This window comes from Pangasianodon hypophthalmus, chromosome 11, assembly GCF_027358585.1.
Source record: "Pangasianodon hypophthalmus isolate fPanHyp1 chromosome 11, fPanHyp1.pri, whole genome shotgun sequence".
Taxonomy (NCBI): Eukaryota; Metazoa; Chordata; class Actinopteri; order Siluriformes; family Pangasiidae; genus Pangasianodon; species Pangasianodon hypophthalmus.
This window is the reverse complement of record NC_069720.1, coordinates 6,726,068-6,753,982: the sequence shown is the minus strand read 5'-3', so window position 1 is coordinate 6,753,982 and position 27,915 is coordinate 6,726,068. Positions and strand designations below refer to the sequence as shown.

The 27,915-nt window shown below is 40.9% G+C and overlaps 2 protein-coding genes across 4 annotated transcripts in view; both read right to left on the bottom strand.

Annotated features, from left to right (window-relative positions):
* The window catches only part of sbf2 (SET binding factor 2), a 126,619-nt gene that overhangs the window by 52,858 nt on the left and 45,846 nt on the right, over positions 1-27,915 (bottom strand). For all 3 annotated transcript variants that reach the window (XM_034308662.2, XM_026930509.3, XM_026930510.3), the window contains exons 4-16: positions 23,846-23,974; positions 21,909-22,019; positions 19,583-19,688; positions 15,135-15,267; positions 13,802-13,910; positions 13,606-13,719; positions 13,363-13,440; positions 12,946-13,059; positions 11,171-11,299; positions 10,872-10,970; positions 10,281-10,485; positions 9,558-9,667; positions 8,055-8,204 (exon numbers count right to left, since the gene is read on the bottom strand). In XM_034308662.2, coding sequence (XP_034164553.2) covers positions 8,055-8,204; positions 9,558-9,667; positions 10,281-10,485; positions 10,872-10,970; positions 11,171-11,299; positions 12,946-13,059; positions 13,363-13,440; positions 13,606-13,719; positions 13,802-13,910; positions 15,135-15,267; positions 19,583-19,688; positions 21,909-22,019; positions 23,846-23,974 — 1,587 coding nt within the window. The remainder of the gene's footprint in view (positions 1-8,054; positions 8,205-9,557; positions 9,668-10,280; positions 10,486-10,871; positions 10,971-11,170; positions 11,300-12,945; positions 13,060-13,362; positions 13,441-13,605; positions 13,720-13,801; positions 13,911-15,134; positions 15,268-19,582; positions 19,689-21,908; positions 22,020-23,845; positions 23,975-27,915) is intronic.
* Positions 15,912-19,576, bottom strand: LOC128319156 (uncharacterized). The gene has a single exon (XM_053237868.1). The coding sequence runs from the start codon at positions 19,293-19,295 to the stop codon at positions 18,588-18,590; it is 708 nt and encodes a 235-aa protein (XP_053093843.1). The 5' UTR covers positions 19,296-19,576; the 3' UTR covers positions 15,912-18,587.

Here is a 27,915-nt window from a genome sequence, read left to right as displayed (position 1 = left end):
ACGCACAGACAGAGATATTGCAGAGTAAATGTTATGAGAGGATTTTAAAATTAAAAACAGTGACTAGAACAGTGCCCTGTTCTATGGCCAAAAAAAAAAAAAAAGAATCAGACTGCCGTTCTAAGGATTCCAGACTGTCTTTTACGCTGGCAATCGCAGTAATGCTGGAGATGATGATAAAGCCATTAGCCTTGTGAATATTAAGAGTCGTAGAGTGGAATAGAATAGAGTGGTTGGGAATAAAATAACAAGTCTAGTCCTAATTTGTATACCAGAAATACCCTTAAAACATATTTCAAACAGGGAGGAAGTTATTGAAGAATAACTATTTCAGACATTTGACCTTGCTGTGACTTTGACCCTGTTTGGATGGATTCCAAAATCTGATCAGTTCATCTGCGGTTAGAATGCTAACCCCATATAAATCTTATAGACATTCAACCGCTAGTTCTTGAGATATTGCGCTAATGAGAATCTTGGACGCACGGACGGACGCACGGACGGACCGATGACAGAAATCTTAGATAGCCAGAGCATGGGTCCTAAATTCTTGAGCATAAGCACTTGAGTTACATCTCTGTATGACAAGCAGGAAGAAGCTACTAAAGAAAAACTATTTCAGACATTGCTGTTAACTTGACCCTGTCTGGATGGATTCCAAAATCTGGTTACAATAATAACTTCATATAAATCCTACAAACATTCAAGCACTCGTTCTTGAGATGTCACGCTAACGAGATTCTTGGACGGATGCACAGACATCTTTTGCTGTCTGGAAAAAGGCTTGAAATGTGCTAGGTAGCTGCTGAACTGCTGTGCAACTTTTGCTGGTCTGAAGAACAAATCCTGAGCACCAGTGCTGATTTATGGAAGCTGAATAATGATGTAAGGCAGATTGCAAATTCTCATCCACATCTGAATTTTTGGGCATCTTTAAAAAGCTATAATTTAAAGTTATTTTTTTATTTTTTATCATATTATCTATTTAATCAATTAACCCCATTAACCTAGGCTCTATAATTAGAATAGATGGTTTTTAGGAAAAAGAAGAACTCTAAGAGAAAACATTAATTAAAATAATAAAAATTTTTTTTATTTTAATATATGTTTTCCAAATATCAAAAATATATAATGGAATACGCGTATAACAGTAGAAAATTGTTAGAACAACTTTTAAGAAGAACTCTGTCTCTACTAAGAACGTACAGGACGTCCTCAGTCTCCCACCTTGTAGAAACTAGGGGCTGTTTCAGTATTACGTTTTGGGCCTTGAGTTTGACACGTGTGAAGTAAGTAGTACGTGGTCAATGCAGACAGACCAAGCTACATGTTAAAGAACATTTCATAGCAATGAACAATGTTCTGTGCCCTTGTCCACTGACAGCAAAGACTGCAATGCTGTACTGACTAAACAGTTTGTAGTATGCAGTTTGGGACGTGGCCCAAGCAGTCGTGAGTGTGAGGAATTCATTATGTGCTGCTGTTTCCTCAGGCTTACAGAAGCATTGTGCTGATAAAAAAAAAAAGAAAAAACTTGCTTGTGCTGATCAGTGTGACTGTCACAGTTACTGGAGCTGATAAAGCTAGCCTACTATCTAAAGCTATCTAATTTACAGAGCAGAGAACAAAACTATCACCTCTGGTGCCTTGCAAATAGTTTTGGCACACTAGCTAAAACACAAATAAATATACACAGAGGCAAGCAGATGACTCGACTCACTCGATATAAACTGAGCTGAAGATTACCACTTCCTGTTCATCACTAGCCAGCTATTTCGAGAAGCCTTATTTGTTCAGCAAGAAAAAAAGGTTCTGAATCTAGCTTTTTTTCCCCTAATAGTATTAAACTGAGTCTAAGTCCCATTGCTTACACTCTCATGCTGTCTGTCTCTCTCTCTCTCTCTCTCTCTCTTCTGATTAGCTGTCAGCTCCTGTCTGTCACACTGTTGTTGGACTTGTTTTGTATCTGAAGTAGGCATGTAATGATGTTTGGCATGTCTGTGCTGGTGTATATGTCATATGACTACAAATTTGCCGCCAGTTCTGACAGACCCCCCTGGCATGGTGCTGACAGTGAATGACTGTAATAGGATTGTGTGTGAGTCACAACTGCTCAGGAATAAGAGAGTGATTTTTTTCCTCCCTTTACTGATTTTTTTTTTAACAAACACAAAGACACAATGTAGCTTTGCAGCTAAATAAATGATGGAGTACTTAATATATTAAGTACGTAATATATTAGGCTGTTGTGCAACACATCATCAATAGTCATTATAAAATAGTTTTCGTTTGTTCTCTGGTTTGGTTTATTACAGTTCACAGTTCAAATATTGAATTTTGTATAAAAAAAAAAAAAAACCCTCTGGCAAATAATGTGATTCAAGTTTAAGCCCAAAAAAGTATTTTGGTGATGATTTTTGAATTGTTACACTGCTTGGCCAAAAATGGGTCACTGTTTGGATTTAAATAAGCAGATACTTAAGCGCCTGTGCTTGGATCATTATTTCAGTAATTAATGCGTTTCAGCTGGCAACATTTCTTGTAACCCTAACTGATGAAGTGTGTAGCTTCTCATTCCTTAAACAACCATGTCAGAAGATGTATCCCGTGGTTGTGGAAAAGATGTTACTGTGTTTCAGAAAGGGCAAATTATTGGCCTGCATAAAGCAAAGAAAACAACTAAGGAGATTGTTGAAATCACTGGAATTGGGTTAAGAACTGTTCAACACATTATTAAAGCTGGGAAGGATAGTGGTGAGCTGTCAACTCTGTGGAAGAAATGTGGTCAGAAAAAAACTTCAATGGTTGTGAATGGAGATCTTTAATACGCTTGGTGAAGTCACATCGTAAAAAAAAAAACCTGACATTAGAACTCATGGCTATGTTGAATAGCGAAAGTAAGAGCATTTCCACACGCACAGTGTGACGAGAACTTATACTGTAGGATTGGGACTAAACAGCTGTGTGGCCACAAGAAAGCCACTAGTTAGTGAGGGTAATCAGAAAAAACAACAAGTTCAAGTTGCTAGGGAGCATAAAGATTGGACCTTGGAGCAATGGAAAAAGGTCATGTGGTCTGATGAGTCAAGATTTATCCTATTGCAAAGCAATGGGTGCATCAGGGTAAGAAGGGAAGTGCATGAAGTGATTCACCTGTCATGCATAGTGCCTACTGTACAAGCCTCTGGAGGCAGTGTTATGATCTGGAGTTACTTCAATCGGTCAGATCTAGGCTCAGCAACATCATGTGGCACTAAAATGAAGTCAGCTGAGTACCTGAATGTACTGAACGGCCAGGTTATCCCGTCAATTTCTTCAAGATTTTTTTCTTCCCTGACAGCACAAGCATATTGCAGGATGACAACGCCAAGATTCATCAGGCTCAAATTGTGAAAGAGTGGTTCAGGGAGCATGAGGAATCATTTTCACACATGAATTGGCCACCACAGAGTCCTGACCTCAACCCCATTGAAAGTCTGTGGGATGTATGAAGTGGTCCGACTCTACCATCCTCAATACAAGATCTCGGCCAAAAATTAATGCAACTCTGGACGGAAATAAATGTTGTGACATTGCATAAGTTCGTCGAAACAATGCCACGACGAACGTGCGCTGTAATCAAAGCTAAAGGTGGTGCAATGAAATATTAGAGTGTGAGACTTTTTTTTTGGCCAGGCAGTGTATATCATCCAGTAACTAGGGGCTAGTCGCTAGGGGGTGATCATTTCTACAATGTGAAAGAAAACGTTTAAGTCTTCCTCAGAAGGACACACAAAGAACACTTAAGAATGCAAACAGACTATTTCTGCAAAACACCAGCCGCAGGCACAGCCTTAAGAAACAGATTCCGGCACAAGGAACAGAGTGGGTGCTGTCTCACAGCTTGGTCATCTGTCACTGTGCAGGAAATGGCTGGGATGCCAGGATGAATTTGCACTCTGTCGCCCTGCAGGGTCTCTGCTTGTCTTGCTCAACATCCTGTCCCTGAGCTGGCCATGGCTGTAGCTATAACTCACCCATTAGAACAAATCCAAACAACATTCTACTCTAAATACTACTATTAGACTTATTAACATATTTGTTATATGAGGCTGTGATTATTATCGACTCATCATTTCTAGTCTGCTTAAACAGTTACAGTCGAGCGGCATTTGCCCTGAAGCTGTCCTCGTGCTTTGGTGTAAAAACGAAACAGGATGACGGTAAGCACCACAGGAATGTAAAACACAACGGCTTTGTTATTAGCTCACTTGTTTTCCAAGAAGTTGTGCAAAAAGGAAAGAGCGACTGCCACCAACCCAACCTGAGCTGACCCCACCTGCAGATGCGGCGCCTCCAATAACAAGAAATCAGATCGAGTCACATGTGTTTTCTGCACAGCAAAACCAATGTATATTCATAGCATCCACATCTGACTCGTGACATCCAAATCCGACAACAGATGCTCCGTGTCGATTTGGGAATGCAGTTAACTGGAAGCGATGGTGCCTGCTCTGTTTATGATCCATCTCCTCCTCAGCAGCGTCTGTGTTAGTGGTCATAAGCATGTGCTCATTAACATAGACAGTGCTGAGGAGGAGATTGACAATGAGCAGAGCAGGCACCATCGCTTCCAGTTACCTCCAGCTCATCTCAAAGTGCTTGGAGACAAGACGAAAGCCTCCTGCTGACAAATGTGTTCTCTCAAGCTTTTAAGCACTATATCTGATCACTTAAGTGCTCGGGATGACGAGCGCTGAGTGACAGGGTTGTGCCTTTTGGTTGTCTCCATCTCCGGCTTGTCTAGAAATAGCCTGTGGAGCTCCAGAGAAGGCTCCAACAGCTTCACATATGGCTGTGCATAAATATCCAGCTGATTTAATGCACATGTGGGTATAACTTGCACATAGAAACACATGGTCATGGATTTTAGAGAAGTCTATCAGAGCGAACGGAGCATAATTTTTCTCCCATGTGGCGAATTTTATTTCACCTCTGATCTAACATACAGCCTGTAACTTATGTAACTATAATGTGCACCGTTGTTCCTGGAAAAATATATCCTAGTGAAACCAGCACACTGACATAACAGAGGAATGAACAGACTTGTCACCTATAGTGAAAAACAAGCCAGACCTCTGTCCATGACGGCAGCCAGGGCGACATGTGGATCCCATAATGCCTTGACCTCACTAGGAGTATGTGCAGGAATGCACTGTATTGTTCGCAGATAGGCAAACTGTAGTCAGTCTATTTACACTAATGAGCTATTATGCTCGATTACAACATTGACATGTGTGACAAGGCAGCTGATAAGCCAAAAACGAGGAGCAGATCTTTTCTCCACGGGGCTGTGTATGTGTGTGCTCATTTTTAAGCGTCGAGGTCATTACATGCATATCTCATGAACAAGTACTGGCACCGCTGCTGGCTGTCGTATGTCAGCACTTTTTGTGCCGGCCCTCCCTTTTCTTGTGATGAAGCGAGGCGATGAGATTGCTCAGAGTGAGATATGAAAACAATTAAAGAGAGCAAGCTATCCGCTATTTCTGTTTCGTTTCCAGCTCATCTGAAACTAATCCATCGACTCCCGGCTCCTTGCAAGATCATTTTGCAATAGATGTTTGGAATAATATAATACAGGAGCAAAAATTAAAGTGGAATATTAACTAAAAGAGGAATTTGAAATAATTAAAAAATTCTTCTAATGCTTTCTCTAATTTTTTTTGGCCACACACACACCTATAGTATGCGACTAATATTTAGACTGCATATTTGGATAATAATTTTTATTATCTACAGTGTAACCAAACAGTGCCATGCTTTTAAAAATAAAGCCTGGTTTGGAAATGTGAAAGAATTAAAACTATGTGCATGCTCCAAAAACATTTTTTTTTTCATCTAAGATGGCGTTTATTAACGCTGCTACAGGTGCCTAGTGCAAATCTGTGCAAGTTCTCCAAACACTGACATGTGTCTATTAAATGGAGGTGACACAGGAAGATTTATGACTACGCAACTGTAAAAGCAAAAATGTGAATGTTTTAAGCAGTAACTGTGTCTGTAATATAAAGTGATATCTGTTACATCCATTGAGACATTCCTTGAAACACATTGCGTGCAGTCCAGCGCTGATTATTTCCCATTTGGGGTGGCGTGAACATACACACTGACATCGCGGCCTCTCGTGGATGAGACTTTTATCGTTGCTGCAGTTAACGATTGCGCTCTACTATCGGTCAGGTGGCTTCCATTAGAACGTCTCCATGTGCCGGTAACTTCAGAAAGATGGTCTTGACACAAAACGGAGGCCCAATGTGAAGGGGGAAAAAAATGGCCTGCTGCAAATTCTGCAAAATGTTATGTTCGTTACATGACTCAGAAGCATTCCTTGCTAATTCTGTATCTGTAAATCTACGTGAAGTCAATGGACGCTGTGTAGAACGCTATATCGTCTGCCATGCTGTTAGTCGTCATCATTAAGTGCGCATGATGGCTGAGTTTGGATTTCATGCACATCATTATATACAGAAAGCTCTGGCATTGTTTCAACTATTTCAAGGAAACCTGCTTTCAATAATAAAAAAAAAAAAAATAGGCACCCTTTGCCTTATTAAACTGTGACATCCACGTGATTATTTCATTTATTGTTCTTTTAATGCCATGACCGCATCAATGGCTATTTTCACGGCAAGATCAAGGCAGGTAAAATATTCTGTGAATTCTTACAATATTACAAAGATAAAATTTCACAACATTCCAACAGTGTCACCAACAGCAGCTATATAAGGTCCTTCACGTTAATATTTGATAAGAATTCTAAGATTTTTCCTGGTGAGACTTCCAGATGACTATAAGTCATATGTCACTACAAGCAGAATCATTGTCTAGTATTGTTAAGAGTAGGACTGACCAGTAATATATGCTTAACAGTCATTCTTGTTTTACAGGAATCACATGGTGGTCATCCTTGTGATTAAATATATCAAAGATAAACATGACAGATATTTTGTTCACTACAAATTTCACTAACAATATCGTAGTCTCCCTCCGGGATTAGCCCCCCCAACCCCCCCGGCCTCAATCCAGTACACACGAGAGGGTCAGCAATCTAACGAGGTGACATACCAAAGCCTTTCCAAATATTGCACTGAGGGGCAAAAACACATTAGAGAGCGCATATTTGACCTCCTGTCATAGACGCAAACCGTGAACAGCTCGAGCCGTCGTGCCCCTGACTGCTTTTATAGCTCCCACATCCAGTGATCCTGCAGTGCTGCAGTGCTCAAGTCCACTACAGCTGCAGATGTTGGGGCTAATAACCTCACCCAGGTTCAGAGCACCAAAATATGCCAGGAACTCAAAGTGACTCCATAAAAGCTGCGCACTAGTAAAACGGCGCCGCGCTGTTAAAATCCCCCAACCTCGTGATGTGGAGCTGTAAAACAAAGGACTACCAGCAGGATCTCGTTACGCTGTGATTGATGGTAACATGACAGTTTATAGAAGAATACCATAAAAATTTAGGGGAAATTTTTAATAACGCACTAACAAAAAAAACAAAAAAAAAAAAAAACAGGACTTTCATGGGAATCTGGTGATTTGTTCTCTCAAACAGTCATAAATTACAAACTCGATATAAACCAAAGTGCCATAACTAACCCAAATCACTTCTCCATGTATATTCAAAGAAGTCATAAGTAAAAGAAGTCATAATGATGATACTGCAAAGTCTGAGCGAATTAAAGTAATAAAATGGTAGCACACACGTCTGCCCACCTCTGTACCCATTACATGGCATCGCAGACGTCACAGACATCAGACGGCTTTAATTTATGAAAAGACAGCTGGGGGTCTCACTAGCTAAATGTGGAAATGATAGCTATTAGAGTGTCTCTGCTGGTATCGTTTGTGGTTTAGCTCTTAAATACCTTAAGGAAAATAGGTAAGGAAGTCATGAGTTTTAAGAAAGAGCTGCAAAATTGCAACTTTGTTTGATTAAGTATCTTTTACAGGATTGTAAGCATGCTCTCCAAGTCGTGTAATTGTGAGTGCAGGTATGTGACGTGTCCCACCTGAAGAGCGCAGTTCATCATGCGCACTATGTGGTCGAACTGCTGGTGGTCCAGGATGGCGCGGTTCTGCTGCACGTGTAGACTGAGCTCTTCGGTCAGACACTGTCGAGCCGCTTTGCCTTTCAGGGCGCGCAGGGCTGCAGGGAGAGCCTGGACACGACACCAACAACAACACCGCATTCATATCTCACTCAGCACCAAAAAAACCCCACAAAACCCAGAGCTTCCACCTGTTCTGTCAGCACTGGTTATTATTTGGTCTCCATTCATAAGGTTCTCCATAACTCTTCTGACACTGTCCATCATTCAACAGTTTTTTTGTTGGAAAAAAGTTAATAAAGCTCATAATGTACATATTTATTTTTAGTATTTCCTGTTTTCCTGGTATGGTATCAGTAAAATGAACATGGACCACAGCACACACACATACATATATACACGACACCACAACATTTCTTTCTGGAAATTTAGCACCTCCCACCCCTCTGTGGTTCCCTCTATAGACAGAAACCAAACAAAAAGCCAACATGAAGTATGTTATGAAGGTATCAGGCCCGTACAAAGCACTAGATTCTATACATCACTGAAGCAATGAACACTACCATTCACTCGGTTGGTGTTTTGATGATGGTGTTTGAGATTGCTCGGACTAAAAATGTGCCCACTGGGATAGAGAGGTTTCATCGTGTATATTTGCAGTGATGCTTCACTCTAAGGGAACAGGTTGACCCAACACTAATGTAAGCAAAATAAATAAATGCCCCCATAGCATCGTCAAAATCAAGCTGTGGTTTTCCTTTAATTTGTAATTTATAATATTAAATGTGGAAAGGTGCTTTTGATATTGAGGCTTGGAACAATTCATTAAAAAAACATTACAATATAGCCAATATCCAACTGTATCACATAACATTTATGGACACCGGTGAAACCTCTGGCTGCTCTGCTAGCGCTCAGTCCAGATTTTCATATCAGTGGTGTGGAAATGGCTACACGGTGGTGATGGCTTTACTGGCTCCGTGGAGCAGTTAGCTTGGAGTTCAGCATTTTTGTAGCCACCAAGGAGTGAAGGCTTTTATATTAAACATAATGGGTGCGTGAAGGAACTGGCTACCATCCCACAGCTGTTATAAGGGGAATCCATCCGAAAAAAAAAGATTCAGATAAGATCTTGGCAACCCCTGTGCTTTAGGTGGTTTACAGATTTATTTGGCTGAAGAAAATGTAAAGCAAACAATGCCGCCAGTTAATGTTAGAATAATATTTCTGTTTGGGATAGGGGGATAGGGGGAAGAGAGGGAGATAAGAGGAGTATGTGTGACTGTTTGTTCACCCTTTTTCACTCCTCAGCTGCTGCATGTGTACGACTCCCAGATGGATTTTTGATGGTGATATCCATTCTAATGCCATGAGTAATACAGTCTAATCTCTGGACCATCTTGGTCCAGATGTGTGCATGCGTGTGCGTAATCTGCATTATTGCTGCTATTTTGCTTCACTCACCTTCTCGGTCTCCAGCGTCTTGTTGTCAAAGATAAAGCCGATGCAGCTTCGTACCACCTCCAGGCGCCGGGCGCTGTTAAACACTGAGCTAGTCTTCCCTGTGATTGACACTGAAATGCAGAGACAGAGAACACAGGGTCTGTTAAACACTAAAAGATTCAACTTCACAAGAATAAAATGGTTGGAAGTGGCCTTTTGTTTGGTCTGGAAAACACTAACCCTAATTAGTGATCATCATAATGTATAATAAGTATTATACCATATTGCTGTTGAGTTCTCAGTCCTGATTGGCCAGAAAATGTTGATTAATTTTCTATGACAGTAGCTCTGGTGCTAATTAGCGATGTCATTTCTATAGTAACAACTTGTACTTGTATTGAGGAGTCAGAGGTAACAGTCACAACACTATAGTTACCTTTAGTCACATCACTAAAGGTAACTATAAATGGATAAAAAGTATGTCATGTTCTTTAATAAATAAAAAATTTGTAATTGTTGGCAAATTGCTGTTGTATAAGTGGAATGAAAGACATGCTGTTATAGAAAAATAATCAACTCTCAAGCACACCACCACTTCATTGATTGTTTTCCTATAATAGCATAACCCAAAGTGTTTTATACCTTATGCAATTTATCGAGCACCAGCTCAGTGTTCTCCAGGTCCTTAGAATAAATATTCAGAAGAATGTAATTCATGACCTACCTGGTGCTTTTGGTACTCACCCACAGGGGGACCTGCAGGAACCACACACTTCTTCTCGACTCGCGTACTGATGTTGGAATGGTTTTGTTTGGCCAGGCTCTCGTGCATGAGCTCCCCAACCTTTTGCTCCTCTATCAGGGGAAACGGCACCATGTGCATGCGCAGGTGAGAGCCCTCGCTGGGCCGAGGTACCTTCTGGAAGGCCATATGAGGGTTGGGATTTTCCTGAGGAGCAAACACACAGCGAGTGAACCCAGGATATACCTGGAATAAAAACTGCAGTGATGGCAAGCAGTAAAAATGCCTGCATTAATCATAGAGATCCTCTTGAGCCAAGCTACTCTGCAGATGCTTAAAAGTTCAATAAACAAACCCTTAGTCCTAACTGAAATGTCCATGTCGAGAGCATCAGTGGTCAAATATTTGGCAGAATCACGGTGCTTAATCAACACAGTGCAGCAGAGCAGGAAAGAGAAAAACAGAGAAATTTGTTCGAAAGGACAACCAGATGGAGTGAAGAAAGAGAGGTCAGAAGAGAGAGAGAGAAGGAGAGAGGTAGAGATGGACAGCCTGAAGGAAAAAGGTCATGAGGCTGAGTTTTATGTGCTCACATTGCGGTAAAGCTGCTCGGAGAGCTCTCTCATGTGCTTCTGCAGTTTGCCTGGGTTCTCCTCTTCCTCCTTAAAACGCGCCATGTCGTAAGCCACCAACTAGCAAGATAACAGCAGGAGAGTCATCTCAGTCTACATCTACTTGAGGATTCTCAGACATCTTGCAGATATAATACTTGCTAAATTATTGAATCAGTAATTAAAAAAAATGAGCTTGCTCATCCATTGAGAATGACATGACCAAAACCAAAAAAAAAAAGGGGTTTTGGGGGAAGGGACAAAAGAGTGCTGCACTTCACCTCGTCAAAGAGATCGCAGGCCCTGTACGGAGGCCCTCTCTCTGACACAAACCCGGCGAAGGCCATGCTGTCCAACACCTTGGGCAAGAAATCGTTTTCGAGCAGGCCACGCTGGCCCAGGAAGGCAGCCTGCAGCAAAAAAAAAAAAAAAAAAGGAACAAAGATGTCAAACGTTGTGGCATGCTCAATCAATGAGTCACAGTTCACAGTCTCCAGGAAAATCCCTATTATAAAAAGTGTGGCGCTAAAACTCCATATGTCTCATGATTCAAGTGATACAGAATGACTTATCTAAACTAGAAACAAAGAGCGTGATCAGCCGCAGCATTCCTGAGAGCCGCCGCTGTTTGTGTGGATAAAAAATGATTAGACGACTTCATACTATAAACAGATGACTGCAGTGAGGGAGCGTATTTGTCGAAGGGGTGAGTGAGACGGATGGAGCAAAGCGCTGGGCCTCAGTGCAGCTGGCACACAGGGATGCTTGAGAGTTAATGGGGAAACATGCTGCATTCCTCTGCCATAATCTGAGCCATGTGGGGTGCTCGGAGAAGGATGTGCAGAGATGTTGTTGTGGAAACGACCTCCCAAGCAAATAAAAACAACGCTGGGAGGGGGTGTGTGGGCGAGCACGCAAACACGTACAAACGAGTGCCATTTTGATTCTTTGCATGTGGCTCTTCACAGGACGGAGAATTTTTGAACTAATGCGAGGAGATAATATCGGCTCTTACAGCCGAGTCACTGTCTCATGAACTAAAGCATGGCTTCCTGCTTATCTCCCGGTTTATCCCTGTACTCCAGAACCGTTTATGAAAAGGCGGCCATTTTTTTCCCCACCAGCCTCAGGACACTTCAGTGATAATTTATGGGTCTGTGTCTCCACAAAAAGCAGCAGGACACGCAGACGATACTTATTTTGTACGGACCGGAAAAGACTGAAAAAAATCAAACCTTTACACGGGCTTAGACTGTAAAACTAATTTCAAACTGGCATGCTGATTTTAATTACCCCAAAAATGCTGAATGACCCTATTTTTTTTAAATACTGCCTTAGATCATGTGTTTCAGAATCATTTTTCATTTATTTATCCACAGTAATTTTGTAATGACGCTGCTATTTAGATTGGATTTCTTACGCTTTATGTTCAACATAAACATATGACATCTTGAGCTTGTCTGCATGAATCCCAAATGGCTCCCTGTTTAATATATAATTATGTTACACACTCTACATAGTGCACTATATGCACATATTTAGGTTTTGGACATGTAATATTCTTGCTTAACATTAAGTATTAATACGTAATATGGGTTCTGGGACTAATTATATTTAATTAGGCATCATTATAAAAATGCGAATATAATGTATGGCATGAATTTATTGCGAAATAAGAGACAGCTAGCTAAATATTTCAGAGGTCAGGTGACTAAAAGTGAAATGAAAATGATGTTTTAAAAGCAGCAAGTGCTCATAGCGGGGCGCTTGGAGGGGGATAATCATCATCGTCAAGCAATAAAGCAATTTCTGTTTTCTTAGTGGCTGATTTAGACTGATTACTTCAAAATCCACCAAATAATTGTGTGCTGTAGGCGGAAAAGAATTTTGTGAACAAAACATACGAAATGCATTACACGCCAGCAAGCGCGAGTCTAGACCGGTTTGAAGAGGACTAGGACGGTTACAGTAATTATTCACTGGTGGACCCTCATAAACCCTCCCCATAGGCAGAGGTTAATGTCAGAGTGCTTTGGCCTGGCGCGCCGTCTCTCACCTTGTGAAAGTGAATCACGGGTTCGGAGTGGATGCGAATGAGCTGCAGACAGGACCTGTAGCCCTGAAACAGTTGTGCAAACAAGCGCAGGAAGACCGCTCTCACCTCCTTATCCTGCCAGTCAGAGACAGAGAGAGCAAAAGAGAGAAAGTTAACTGTCATGAGTCAGAGACATTAACAAACGTTCAAAAATAGAGCCATTAATGAAAGAGGCTAAACTCTTAAATCACCTCCTAACTCGCTGAAACATTTTTTCAGCCCCCCTGGAGAGCAGATAACTGATAACACCATCTTCTGCAACCAGCATATCAAACCAGATATTCATCTTGAAGTTGAATCCTTTTCAACGATGTTGCATTAAAAAGCAACCTCAGAGGTCAGGAGGGCAGGCTGGGGGGTTATTAGTGAAACACTTACCAGCAGTTTGAGGTTGGACGGAGCGGAGCGCGGAGGAGGGAAGGCGTTATCAGCTATCTCCAGATCTGGGTGCAAAACCTGGAAGCAGTCAGAGTGAAGAAATATGAGTTTATTGCTTTAGCTGCAAAGGAGTGATTAGAAGTGATGAGCGCTGAGTCAGTCAATACAGAAGTTTTCATGTGAATGCCAAATCAGCGTTGAGTGTATATGGGTGAGAAGCTACAGTGTGTAAGGGGGACTCACCATAGATAGCGAGCTGTGTGTAGTGTGTAAGAGAGGCTCGGGGAGCTGAGACAGATGGATACACTCTGGGACTTTTATCGTTCCTCCGTCCAGGTCAGCAGTGATCACGTCCAGCTGTGATTGCCCCACGACAAACACGTTAGGGACATGAACGTTGATCAAAATATATTATAACAGTATAATACCCCGAACTCACCAGATCCTGAATTTCACTCTGGAACATGGAGTGCACCCCGATGATAAAGGGCGTGGGTGAGCTGAGGACCTCCAGAAGCCCAGACGGGAGGATGGGAATGTACGGGTAGCTGCAGTGCAAAAATCAGAGAGGCAGGGGATTACCGCTGCTGGAGGTCAACAACAAACATCTTATAGTAGATTATTCTCACAAAGCTACTGTAGCATCTACATTTGGATTGCACTGCATCACAGCACAGTCCACCTTTATACATGTTTCAATTCTGATTTGTGAGTTAATGCTGGACGAACACTGGATGAAGTGCAAATGTTTGTACCACCCCGGGTTTCTGGGTGGGTTATCAGGTGATGGAAGAGAAATCTGAGTCCATTTAATGAAGCTTTCCTACTGAAACCATATTAGGATATAATAATAATAATAATAATAATAATAATACATTTTGACCTTCCACAGCACTAGAGACCATTATGACAAAAGAAAACTAAATGGAGTGAAAAGCAAAGACACAACCAAGAGTGGGAGAAAAAAGATTTACCAGAAAAAACAAAAATAAATTAAATTAAATAAGAAAAAACAAAATAATTGGGAAAAACTCTTTAAAACGAAAAAAAGAAATGACAAAAAACTAACTAGCGTTTTTTTTTTTGTGTGTCACTCAAAGACAGAAAAGAAAATTTGGAAAAAGAAAACAAATTAGTGTTTTTTTTTTTCACTAAAAGACACAAAGAGTGGAACAAATATTTTATCAAAAAATAAATACCTAAATCATCAAAATAAACAAATAAATAAAAAACTACAATAAAATATGATTAATAATAAAATAAAACAAAAACAAAAAAACAAACAGTGATTTTTTTCCTACTATTAATATTTTACATCATTTTTGTTACTTGTGATAATGAAGGTACATTTGTGACACCTAACCTACACTAAATGTCTGAACTTTTTGTCCTCAAATGTATTCAGTAACAAAGGGGGATGGTAAAATAAAATGAGTCATTTACTCAGTCAGATGCAAAAGTCACAAGGTGTCACCTGAGCAAGGAAACTGTTCTAATTTTCTAATTCTTGGAAAAAAAAAAGCTAAAATGAGCACATGGCACAGTAGCATGTGATAACATTCCCACTGGAAATATTCTGGAAATTTCCATTCAGTTCCTTTATCCACAACTTAGGAATTAATGTTACTGCCCTACAATCATACTTTCAGGATGCTATTATGCGAAGCGAAACAGACACAGACTGTGAGATTTAGTTTTAATAAAAAAAGGATGCAGAGAGATTATGTGTTTCTTTCTGTGGAATTGTGTCCTATTTTCTTTTCTTTACACACCTGTATTTGAGAGGAAACATCAGGGCTTCTAAAGCTCGACAGGCCTCCCCGAGTCTCTGGTAGCTGCTGGAGTGGAACAGAACCTTGTGTTCTGTCAGAACTGCACAAAAAAGACTCAGAACATTCTGGATGCCTGAAATGAAATCAACAACATAAAAATCCCATTAATATGCATTCTCTTAGGATACGCCTATTGACCGAACACTCTGCTATGAATTACAAAATCCTTCTAAAAATAAAGTGTTGTTTTCGAGACGAGAGTCACGAATGGCGTTATGCTAAAGTCTAGTAAAAATGCTGATTATTTCATTTCTAACCCATGAGGCAGTCACAAACATGGCCAAAACAAAGACCAAATGTCCGGCATAATGTGAACCAGGCAAGTCAACCCGGGCGTGACACAAGGGTCCTGGAACGCAGAATAATTTCACGCTATACTGAAAGCAATCATAGCAGCTCACGTTCCACATAAATCATCGCTTCATAGTCAGCCGTATAATCACAATATGTTCACAGGATAGCAGGCTTTATGCATCTTGTAAACAATATAAATAAAAGGACATAGCAAATCGACAGTCAGGAGGAGAGAAATGGTTTACAGTTCCTGTTATTGTTTGTTATCAACATACCAAGGAGATCATTAATCACAGGTTGGGGAAAGATCGAGAGGGCCAAACAGTGACAGAGGCATCCGCAAGAATGGCCCAGGGTCAGCGGTGCAGCTATGTGTCAAAGTCTAACAGTCACTAACAAACAGGAACATGATATGAACACGAGCAGGAGCTGAGCTACAAATGACAAACATGAAGGATGAAGAGCTTGGGAAATGAACAGGCACTTTTTTGTCACTGTTACAACAACTGACTTCCTGGGATGCACACCTTCCAGAAAACTTTATTACCGTTCACAAATAGCCATGAAGCAAAATAATGAGTTCTCAAGGAAGAATGTAATATTTCAGATTTATATCTGCCTTCAACTCCACCATGTTTACATCCCCAGCTGGTGTCCTTGGCCTCTGGCGGAATAAATGCTTCATTGCATCAGCTAAACAGAAGACAACAGGTTTCATAATCTGAGAGATATCCAGCCACACACATTGTCCTCTGTCTCCCCGACCTTGAGGTATTTACTTATCAGCTGGAAACAGGGGTCCATTTCCGACCCCAAATAAATGCAGGCCGGCAGACAACAAGCCGAGGGCACACTGCACACGAACTACTTCCTGTTCCGCCAGGTCTGCGCTTCCTGCAGAACAAGACGAGGCTGGACCACGTTCTCGAAGTTTGACTTGGGACCGATTCGGAGACGAGTCATGGGATTTGGGATTCGGACCTCTGGTAGTTTACCTCACGATGCTCTGATTGGTTATGGAAGGAGAAAAACATCGCAGTCACAGCGAAACAATAATAGCAAAGAAGTGAGAAGAAGTCACCGAATCTTACAATTAAAGCTGTAGCTGACAGTAAAGCTGTAACAAAGCCGTAACAAAGTTTTCCAGTAACACAACAATCTGCAATTTTTTGAATCTTATTAACACAAAAGAGAAAAAAGAGAGGCTGGTGTGGGAACGACTGTTTACAGCTGCTATAACGTAAGAGATAAATGGATAAAAAGTATGATGTGTTCGTTAATAAACATATATTTGTATTCGTTGTTAAACTTCTGTGGTAAACAAGTAATAAAACACTTTACTGGAAAATGAACTTGCATTTTTTGAATGTAATGAATGGCATCAGTAGCTCCTTGAAGGATTTTTTCCCTTAGTTACCTCCCACTTGTGCTCCAACTTTCTCAGCTGTTTTAGCACGCTCTAGAACCGCATGATAAACAAAAATAAAAGGTAATGACCAACTTGACGAGCTTCCAGGCTCTGTGGTTTGTTTCAGGCAGCCACAAACATCAATCTTAATTCAGGCTTTTCACAAACTATTAAGCGAGTCAGTGGTCTCTGGAGACTATGCTATTCTCACGCTGGTGTGTGTCAGATGGGGAAGCTGGAGCATGCTGCATGGTTCACAGAGAAAGGGCTATGTGGCATGGAAGAAAAAAAAAAAAAAAAAGAAGAAGCAGAAAAAAACAGCACTTTGCTCCTAATGTTTAGTGGATTTCAGTAAATCATTCGCTTTGAGAGCACATTATTAATCTCATCAATCCGTAAATATTCTCGGTATGTTGATATCGTATAGTTCAGATGAATAAAAGTTCAACAGTTCAAGTCGATCTGTGCCAAAATGAACAGCGACCAAGTCATCACTTCCAGTGAATCCTGTTTTCAAGTGTTCCTAAAGGTTTTTCAAGTTCAAGCGGGAAGATACATTTTTCAGAGTGCGTGTTTGTTGTTGGTGTTGGTTTCAAACTCATTCACCTATGAAATGTCGCGTGACAAAGAGAAAGCCTCGCTGCATTTCAGCACAACGATGTCTTGGCTTTAGCGGAGCACGCAAACACACTTGACGTGTGGCAGAGCATGAAGTGCTTGCTGAATATTCTAGAATTCACATTTAGATGTTACACATATGAGGCTAATCACGGCTGTTGTCTCAAGTTCGGTGAACGTGAAACACGTGCGTTTGACGTAAGCCAGGCTCAGGAGAGAGTCAAGGTGCGGATAATTTGTCTGTCACACAAGCTCTCTGCCTTTTAATAATGTCCAGATAAGTGCATCGCTGATAAACGTTTATGAATGTCTCCAAATCTACGCATGCTAACTATTAGAGCATTCCAAAGGAGGTCACTACCTATCGTTTTCAGGCCATACTGCACTTTCAGCACTTTCATTTCATGAGACGGGAGAATTATTTCCACTCCTTGAAATTGTTTGATGTTTCCTTTGACTTTTCCTCATGTATAACAAAATGTACAAAATGTACAAAATGTGCTTGAAAACATTGCACAACCACATGTCAGAGCAGACGTTGTAAAACTGTGCACTTATAGGATTATTGCACAATATCCTCGTGAGGACACCAAGAGGACATGAGTTTACTCTTCTCAATCATCACCTTAAAAAAGATTTATGGTCTGTGTACTCTATAGAACACACACAGAAGCAAAGCAACCACCAGAAACAACAACATGGGCTCCTTAAACTCAAACAGCTAACGACTACCTCATACCAATCCTATTTCTGTAAATGTTAACCCCAAAGATTTTTTTTTAATGCTAATCATGCCCAATGAGCTGCTTATCAATTCCAGTGAATCGACAAATCCAATTAAATGCTAGTCACATCTAAGGAACTGTTAGTCAACTCCAGTAAACTGCTAATTAAGTCCAATGAGCTGTTAGTCAGGACCAATGAACTGTTAGTCAAGTCGAACAAACTGCTAGTCAAGTCTAATAAACTACTAGTCAAATCCTATAATGATTAATCCAGTGAATTAATATTCAAGTCTAGTGAGCTGCTAGTAGTCACGCTAGTAGTCAATTCAGGTGAGCTACTAGTCAAGTCTAGTGAGCTGCTAGACCTGAGCTGCTAGTCAGGTCCAGTGAGCTGCTAGTCAAATCTAATGAGCTGCTAGTCAGGTCTAGTGAGCTGCTAGTAGTCAAGCTAGTAGTCAAGTCTAGTGAGCTGCAAGTCAGGTCCAGTGAGCTGCTAGTCAAGTCCAGTGAGCTGCAAGTCAAGTCCAGTGAGCTGCTAGTCAAGTCTAGTGAGCTGCTAGTCAGGTCCAATGAGCTGCTAGTCAGGTCTAGCGAGCTGCTAGTCAGGTCTAGTGAGCTGCTAGTAGTCAATCTAGTAGTAAGGTCCAGTGAGCTGCAAGTCAGGTCTAGTGAGCTGCTAGTCAGGTCTAGTGAGCTGCTAGTAGTCAAGCTAGTAGTCAAGTCTAGTGAGCCGCTAGTCAATTCCAGTGAGCTGCTCGTCAGGTCTAGTGAGCTGCTAGTCAGGTCTAGTGAGCTGCTAGTAGTCAAGCTAGTAGTCAAGTCTAGTGAGCTGCTAGTCAGGTCTAGTGAGCTGCTAGACAGGTCCAATGAGCTGCTATTCAGGTCCAGTGAGCTGCTTGTCAGGTCTAGTGAGCTGCTAGTAGTCAAGCTAGTAGTCAAGACTTGTGAGCTACTCATCAGGTCCAGTGAACTGCTAGTCAGGTCCAGTGAGCTGCTCGTCAGGTCCAGTGAGCTGCTAGTAGTCAAGCTAGTAGTCAAGTCTCGTGAGCTGCTCATCAGGTCCAGTGAGCTGCTAGTCAGGTCCAGTGAGCTGCTAGTCAGAAATATTAAATATCTTATCCTTTATTCAAGATATCTTCACTCACTAATATATCATTTTTTGCAGCGTTTAATTAATCAATGCATCAATTTCATCAAGCATTTTTAATACAATACATAGTCATGATTATAAATGAAATGTTAAACAGTAAGTAACAAATCTGATTTGGTTAAGATGAAACATCTGATGAATAAATAGAGGAAACAGATGTAGAATAATGGACTTGTGAGTGAGTAAGACCCACCTAGCTGCTGGAAGAGGAGAGCGATGCTTTTATTGGTAACAGGCAGGTCGTCATTTAGTGGAGTCTGAATCAGCTGTCGGTCTCCAGCTCCGAGAGAAAAGAGCTTCTGCAAAAATGGACACAAACACTGAGGTCAGCATGAGCATGGCAATGCCACTGAATGATCTGTTACTGTCATATCTAATGACAAGCTTTACATTATGAGTTACGTTAATAAAGAGTCATAATTATAGGAAGCTTTAAGCCACAACTTAAGAGTGAATCACTGTCATGCTGCAGGATGAGTAAAGAATAGCAATGCTATGAACCACACTGCTCTCAGATCACTTCAAGGGTTTTACGTGTTTAAAAAAATAAAGTGGTTGTGTACTCTGTCATGTCGAATTTATCCTATACTGTTCCCACATCACAACCGAATTAATTTTAGCACAGAGAAAACCCAAAATCATAGGTTTCCCCCAAAAATAAAACTGGCAAGTATAGCAGCTGTCTACAGCAATATGAGTCAAAGTCAAACTGCAGAGTGCAAACTTTCTCTGTGTGTGGTTCTACAGAGCGACATTTAGCCCTGAACAAAACAAAACGTGAAGTGAAGGCAGGACGAGAGACGCTGATGGACGCTGCCAGCCCTCACGTTCAGAGTGGAAGTTTGAGTCGTGTTGAAGGAGTTTGCGCCGTTCCTCCGGTTTATAACTTGTGCTCTGTTTGAGCTCACTGTGCAGCTGGGAAGAATAACGGCTGTAGGAGGGATTGTGAAATGTATCAGTGCATTATACCAAAACCTGTAAATTATTCTCAGGGTCCAAATGTGAGATCCTGTTTCAGATCATATCGGCCTACGTTCTTTCCGTTGGTTCTTAAACTGATTTTTTTTTCTTACAAGCTGTTCAGATTGTGATGCTTGCGATGTTCAATTGGAATTTTGTTAGATGGGACTGTTACCACAAAGCCAGATACCAATTTAGAAGCAAAAATAAAAAAGACAGACACATAAAAACTAACCAACCAACTAAATAATTAAATATGCAGAGGTGGCATTTGCATTCCTAAAAAGAAAGCAAGCAGAGAGGAAAAAAAACACACTTTTACCACAAATATCTGCAGAATTGTTTGCATTTAGATGAAACCAGGACCAGAGTGTACAAGCACACTTTATACAACTGTTACAAAATTAACACGAATGCATGAAAGAGCTTCAGTTAATATTCACATCAAAAATGTGACCTTAGTGACTTTGCCCGTGGCATTTTTGTTGGTGCCGGATGGGCACTGCTGATCTCCTGGGATTTTCACCCATAAACACACACACACACACACACACACAAGTCTCTAGAGTTCATGCAGAATGGAATGAGAAACAAACAAAACAAAAAAACATCCAGTTCTGTGTGTGGAAACACCTTATTCATGAGACAAGAGGTCATGGGAAAACAGCCAGACTGGTTCACATAAGCACTCAGATAGGCACTCGTTACATCCGCGGTAAGCAGAAAAGCATCTCAGCATGCCGAATCTTGAGGAGGATGGGCTATAACAGCAGAAGTTTAGTGATACTCGTGCTACGAGACTAAATACAGCAAGCAGCAGCAGTCAAACATCATTTTGTCCAACGTGATCCAACAATTTTGCCCAACAATCACGGACGTGTGTATCCAGGCGAGACTAAAATTATCAGAAGAGCACTGAGTTTGAGTTTGGTGAAAAGCAGCAGGTAATTCGGCCTGCGATTTTTTTTAGAGGAGGATGGAGAAAAAAACAGATGTGGCCGATCCGGATGAAAACAAAATCACAGGGGATAAAATAGGAAATTATTCCAGGACCCCATGTACATTTAATTCCTTCTGAATAGCGTTAAACACAATGCAACACAAAAGTGGCAGAAAAAAATGTGCCTTTCACATGCTGCATCTTTTTCATTCTTTGGCTTTTCTGCCAGGTGACTTTTATATGCTTTAGCTGAAAAAGTAGAAAAGTCTAGTTTTCAGGCACCTCCTGACATAGCAAGATGTCAAAAATAATTTAAATGATACAGCTAAAATGTAGCTGTTGGCACCTCTGAATTAGCAAAGAACACTGCTGGGGTGTATTGTGAAACATTCCTAACATCTGGCATGAGGACCCTGACTAGCTAACTAAACTCTTCAGTGTAAATACAGGAGGTGAGAAAAGACGCCTCCTCTCTGACACAGCCACGCTTCTGGCCTGACCCGAGCGAGCCAATTAACCCCGAGTGACCCTCCGTGGTGCTGGCGTTCCCCCTTTGAGCCTGTGTGGGTCAGAGGTAGAGGCATTTGAGGAATTGTTGTTTGGCTGAGTAATGTCTCACCTGGGAGCCTCCTGCTGTAGGCACAGTGCACGTGAGGAGGTTTGCCACGAGGCCCTCCAGAGGGAAGCTCAGACTGTCGATGTAAACGGTGTAGATCAGCCCCAAACAGCCCTGAGGGAGAGAGGACCGTCAGTCTGTATACACAGATACCCACAAAAACACACTGGTACAATTAACAGCACACATCTGATTGGAAAAAGAAGTCTTACTTGGTTGCACATTACACACACCAAAGCATTTCAGAGGGTCTCAGTAAGATTTAATAGGGTTTTAACATCACTAACAGGAAATGCCAACACCGAGACTAATTTCAGTCGGAAGAATGTGCCTGAAGTTCTACAGACATCAATCTGATGAATAGTAGAGCACAACAATTAATCTTCCACAACAGGCTCTGGAAAACCAAGGCACCAAAAAGTAGACAAGGAGGGCAGAGAAAAACAAATCTGTAGCTACTTTCTGTTAACTTTTGCAAAAGTTTTCATTTGGTACATAGACAATCTTTTCAGAATCAGGTATGTGGAAACACAAAGCTGAACAAAATAAAATACTGTGCAAAGCTGTTATATAACTCTGCTGTTCGCTTGCCAGACCTTGCTAGGTCATAGTTCAGGAATCATTATAGTTCCTGCTATAGCTCCTTTCCTAAACTGTGCCTTGCTAAACTGAATATTAATGTGTTTATCGAAGACGCAATTTCTGTTCTCGGTGTTTTATTCCTCTTATAACACAGCAATGTGCCAAGAATTAAACGTTTTATTTATTAATGAATGACACATCTTACTTTTATTCTCGTTTATAGTTAAATTTTGTGTTGTGGAAGGCCTACGAGACGAGTTCCTGTCCTCACTTACATTACAGCAGGTATAAACAACCGTTCCTTCACATCCTCTCTTTTTTCTCTCTCTTGTAGTTAATAGAAAGAAGCGTAAACTTCTCCATCCTGAAGATTTTCTTGTTTAAGGTTACAGCTTTATCTCTGACTGTTACAAAGCGTTGATACTGGAGACTCCTTCCATAAATGTTAAATAAACATCTCCTTACAGAAAATCTCACCATTTAGATTATGTGAGGGGGGCAGTCGTGGCCTAATGGATAGAGAGTCGGACTTGCAACCCGAAGGTGAAGGTTGGGGGTTCGAGCCTCGGGTCAGGCAGGGATTGTAGGTGGGGGAGTGAATGACCAGCGCTCTCTCCCACCCTCAATACCATGACTGAGGTGAGACCCTTGAGCAAGGCACCGAACCCAACTGCTCCCCAGGCGCTGCAGCAAAAAAAAAAAAAGGCTGCCCACTGCTCCGGGTGTGTGTTCACGGTGTGTGTGTGTGTGTGTTCACTACTGTGTGTGTGCACTTGGATGGGTTAAATGCAGAGCACAAATTCTGAGTATGGGTCACCATACTTGGCCACAAGTCACTTCACTTCACTTCATGTGGGCTTCTGCCATACAAATCCTTGTTAATTAGTTGTTATTATAGAAATGATAATGTATTAAAACAAGTGCATTAATATAAACCTCTGAGTTCCATCTGGAACTAGTGTCAGAGTTGATGTTGATTACAAAATTAATTTTTAATTGTTAATTAACCTTAACAAAATTGTTAATTAATCAATCATCTGACCAATGTGATTCAACCGCAGATATTAGAGGCCATGGAGTATTAACTGAGAAGCAAAATGTGAGGATGGGAAATGAAGAGCAGATATAATAAAACCACAAAACTACACATGCACCACTACTGAAAAAGTACTGCTGTAGTGCTTTAAAAATGCAATGACACACACTGATAATAAAAACCTGCTAGCTGCTGCGGTCATCAGATGAAGTGTTGTTAACAAGGCCACCATTTGGACACACTAAGGCAACAAATTGGAAAAACAAATTGGAAGTTCTGTAGCAACAACATTGAATACAAGAGTCATGTTTTTATTTTTTACCCTGAATATTTCTGGAAAATCTAATCTGGAGACCAGGATTAGACTTTTGGGTGCAAACACTTGAGCTGGCTGGATCAGACCATCTTCTTCCTCGTCTTCATCTCCGTCGCCTTGCAGTGTCTTTGTGCCCTGGAAGAAAATCAGTGAGAAATCTGTGAGGGAAGTGCAAAAGCTCATCACTTCATTTAGCTGTGAAATGTTGATGAATATGACAAAAATGACAAAATATCCAGAACATGGCATGAGAAAGTAGCTTGCTTAAATAGAAATCGGGCCTCGTTTATTTAAAGCTCATCATTGGTTCCCTATGGCAAGATTTTTTTTTTTAGTACGAAAAAATCAAATCATTGAAATGTTATTTTAATTAAATCATCTTACTGTTTTAAGGACAAAGACAATTTCTGTTAGATTGAGAGTGAATAATGAGTTTAATGAGTGAAATAAGTATTTGACCCCTTCACAAAACATGACTTAGTACTTGGTGGCAAAACCCCTTGTTGGCAATCACAGAGGTCAGATGTTTCTTGTAGTTGGCCACCAGGTTTGCACACATCTCAGGAGGGATTTTGTCCCACTCCTCTTTGCAGATCCTCTCCAAGTCATTAAGGTTTGGAGGCTGACGTTTGGCAACTTGAACCTTCAGCTCCCTCCACAGATTTTCTATGGGATTAAGATCTGGAGACTGGCTAGGCCACTCCAGGACCTTAACGTGCTTCTTCTTGAGCCAGTCGTTTGTTGCCTTGGCCATGTGTTTCGGGTCATTGTCATGCTGGAATACCCATCCACATCCCATTTTTAATGCCCTGGCTGAGGGAAGGAGGTTCTCACCCAAGATTTGACGGTACATGGCCCTGTCAATCGTCCCTTTGATGCGGTGCAGTTGTCCTGTCCCCTTAGCAGGAAAACACTCCCAAAGCATAATGTTTCCACCTCCATGTTTGACGATGGGGATGGTGTCCTTGGGGTCATAGGCAGCATTCCTCCTCCTCCAAACATGGTGAGTTGAGTTGATGCCAAAGAGCTCGATTTTAGTCTCATCTGACCACAACACTTTCACCCAGTTCTCCTCTGAATCATGCAGATGTTCATTGGCAAACTTTAGACAGGCCTGTACATGTGTTTTCTTGAGCAGGGGGACCTTGCGGGTGCTGCAGGATTTCAGTCCTTCACGGCGTAGGGTGTTACCAATGGTTTTCTTGGTGATTATGGTCCCAGCTGCCTTGAGATCATTGACAAGATCCTCACCGAGAAGATTCCTCACCGTTCTCATGATCATTGAAACTCCACGAGCTGAGATCTTGCATGGAGCCCCAGATCGAGGGAGATTGACAGTTATTTTGTGTTTCTTCCATTTGCGAATAAGCGCACCAACTATTGTCACCTTCTCACCAAGCTGCTTGCCGATGGTCTTGTAGCCCATTCCAGCCTTGTGTAGGTCTACAATCTTGTCCCTGACATCCTTGGACAGCTCTTTGGTCTTGGCCATGATGGAGAGTTTGGAATCTGATTGACTGGTTGCTTCTGTGGACAGGTGTCTTTTACACAAGTAACAAGCTGAGATTAGGAGGACTCCCTTTAAGAGAGTGCTCCTAATCTCAGCTTGTTACCTGTATAAAAGACACCTGGGAGCCAGAAATCTTGCTGATTGATAGGGGATCAAATACTTATTTCATTCATTAAAATGCAAATCAAGTTATAACTTTTTTGAAATGCATTTTCCTGGATTTTTTTTGTTGGTATTGTCTCTCACTGTTAAAATAAATCTACCATTAAAATTATAGACTGATCATTTCTTTGTCAGTGGGCAAACGTACAAAATCAGCAGGGGATCAAATAATTTTTTCCCTCACTGTATACTCATCTCAGATGGGAAGTTGAGGGAGTAACGCATAAATATGATTATACTGTTACAGCTAAACCCCAGTTTCTCGTAAATACAGTGTGGCTAACTTGCACAAAAAATGCCTTTTCTGATGATATTCTGATGAATTGCGTTAGCACCAAGAAGTGACTGTTCGTTTTTCAACAAAGACGGCGAGAAAATAACATGATCTAATCAAGTTAGGGGGCCTGCATACCACAAGAGCATGAGCTCATGCTGACTTTACATCGCTCGAGGACGCACACATTCAAAAAATGTTGTGATATACGAGATTAGGTTATGCGTTAATGACAGAAATCCAAGAGGAAATGAAAGTCAAACCTGTGTGTCGTCCTATTAATAGACTTTAATCTAAGAAAAACTGTGTAATTGTATAATTGGCGATTGTTTTGTCCAAGAGACCTCTCCAGTGGCCTGGGGGATGTTATTCTAACCCATGATGGCTCATGATACACAAACCGTGTTCCAGAGCCATGGAAGGTGGAAATCGAATCAATTACATTACACTCAGAGTGACAGTAGAGAAAAATGTAATGTCTAACAATATCGAACAAGATGACATCATTGCAAACATGAAATCTATGCAAAAAAAAAAAAAAAAACATCTAATATCCTCATTTCCTTACATTAATGAGCCCAAGAAAATAATGGGCCCTTTCCACAAAAAAGAAAATAAAAAGGAAAAAAAGAAAAACCCAGACCGAAGTACATGGAAGGCCAGGGCAAGGCCAACTGTTTACCACAGAAACATTTAAATTATCATCACCTTCGGTCGCAGTGGGAAGATTTTTCTCCTCATTTTTGTCAACGCTGCGGAGACTAAATTTCTAAGATGTGTCCAGAACTCAGCACCAAAGGAATGTGAGCAGAATAAAGGATATAAATTCTTCATAGGAATCATTCATAGCTATCAGAGTAAGGTAACGTTAATTGACGTTAGCACTGATAATGACTAGCTAGATATGGAGTTAATTGCCATTGTGTATGTATTTCCACTAATGCTAAAACTGTGGATAGTTGAAAAGGTTCAGAAAAAAGTCATCATTCATAGCAAACTAAGGATACCAAAGTTGTATAATTGAGAGCTGAGTTAACACTTGTAGTAAGAACCAGGGATGAGAACAAAAGTGAAATGCGAAAATGAATGATATTTTTTAATGAACGCAAACAAGTTCTCTGTAAATTGTTCCAGAGTGAAAATGTTATTTTAAAAAAAGCACTTGACCGGATAATGTTATTTTTCCATTCCAATCTGAGTTCAAGAAAACGTAGAGTAAACCTAAACATTTTCCCAATAGCCCTTATTTCCTGTCCAGAATCCGTCACTTCCTGCCTAGCTGCAGCAAGTTATGGCAGGGTTTTCAATGATGGAGTGACGGTGATTCCACAAGCAACAAATCTCACTGCAGAGTAGAAGGATGCTCTAAAAATGTTCAAAAATGAACACAGAGGTTTCTGGTTAAATCCAGTGGTTTTATTTAAGCAGAGTAGGCTATCATGTGTAAGGTATGTTATTAACCTAGATGCTAGCTAGCTGCTGGCAGTGGAAGAGGAGGAACGAAGAACCACAGAAACCTGAGATCGGCTGAAGCGTCTCAGATCAGCTGCGTTCAAACAGCGAACCATTTCTACTCCTACTTTCTATAATCTTACTCATAAACGATGTTCAATTCAGCCATTGTTGTTTTATCGGAAGTACAGTTACTCTACTCAACAGCAAAACCCGAACGTATGAAAAGGACCCATTGTATTTAAAGTGCTTTTTCAGGATCATGATTCATTCTTCATTGAGTTGAACTGGAAAAACACAGAAAACCAAAATTACTGAATAACAAATATTTAACCTTAGTACTCATTTTTAATTTTCTTCTTGAAATATGCAACCAATATCGAGTTCTGATGCGCTGAATCTGGTTCGAATTGCCCTATTTGAGCCTCCATAATGCGCATAAGCTCATATTGGTGGCCACCGCTCAAACCCTGCTGACTCGCCTCTTTATTGCCTTTTTGCTCAGACAATGAAAACATGCCATGAGAGCCACAGCATCTTCCGTGGGGAGCGCTGGGATTAAAATACCCCCACAGATGGGAAACACATTTCGGCGTTATTGGGAGGATTTGGCTCAATTACGAGGGAATACATTCCATAGCTGCTGCTTCCAATCAGATAAAATTTATTTCAATACTC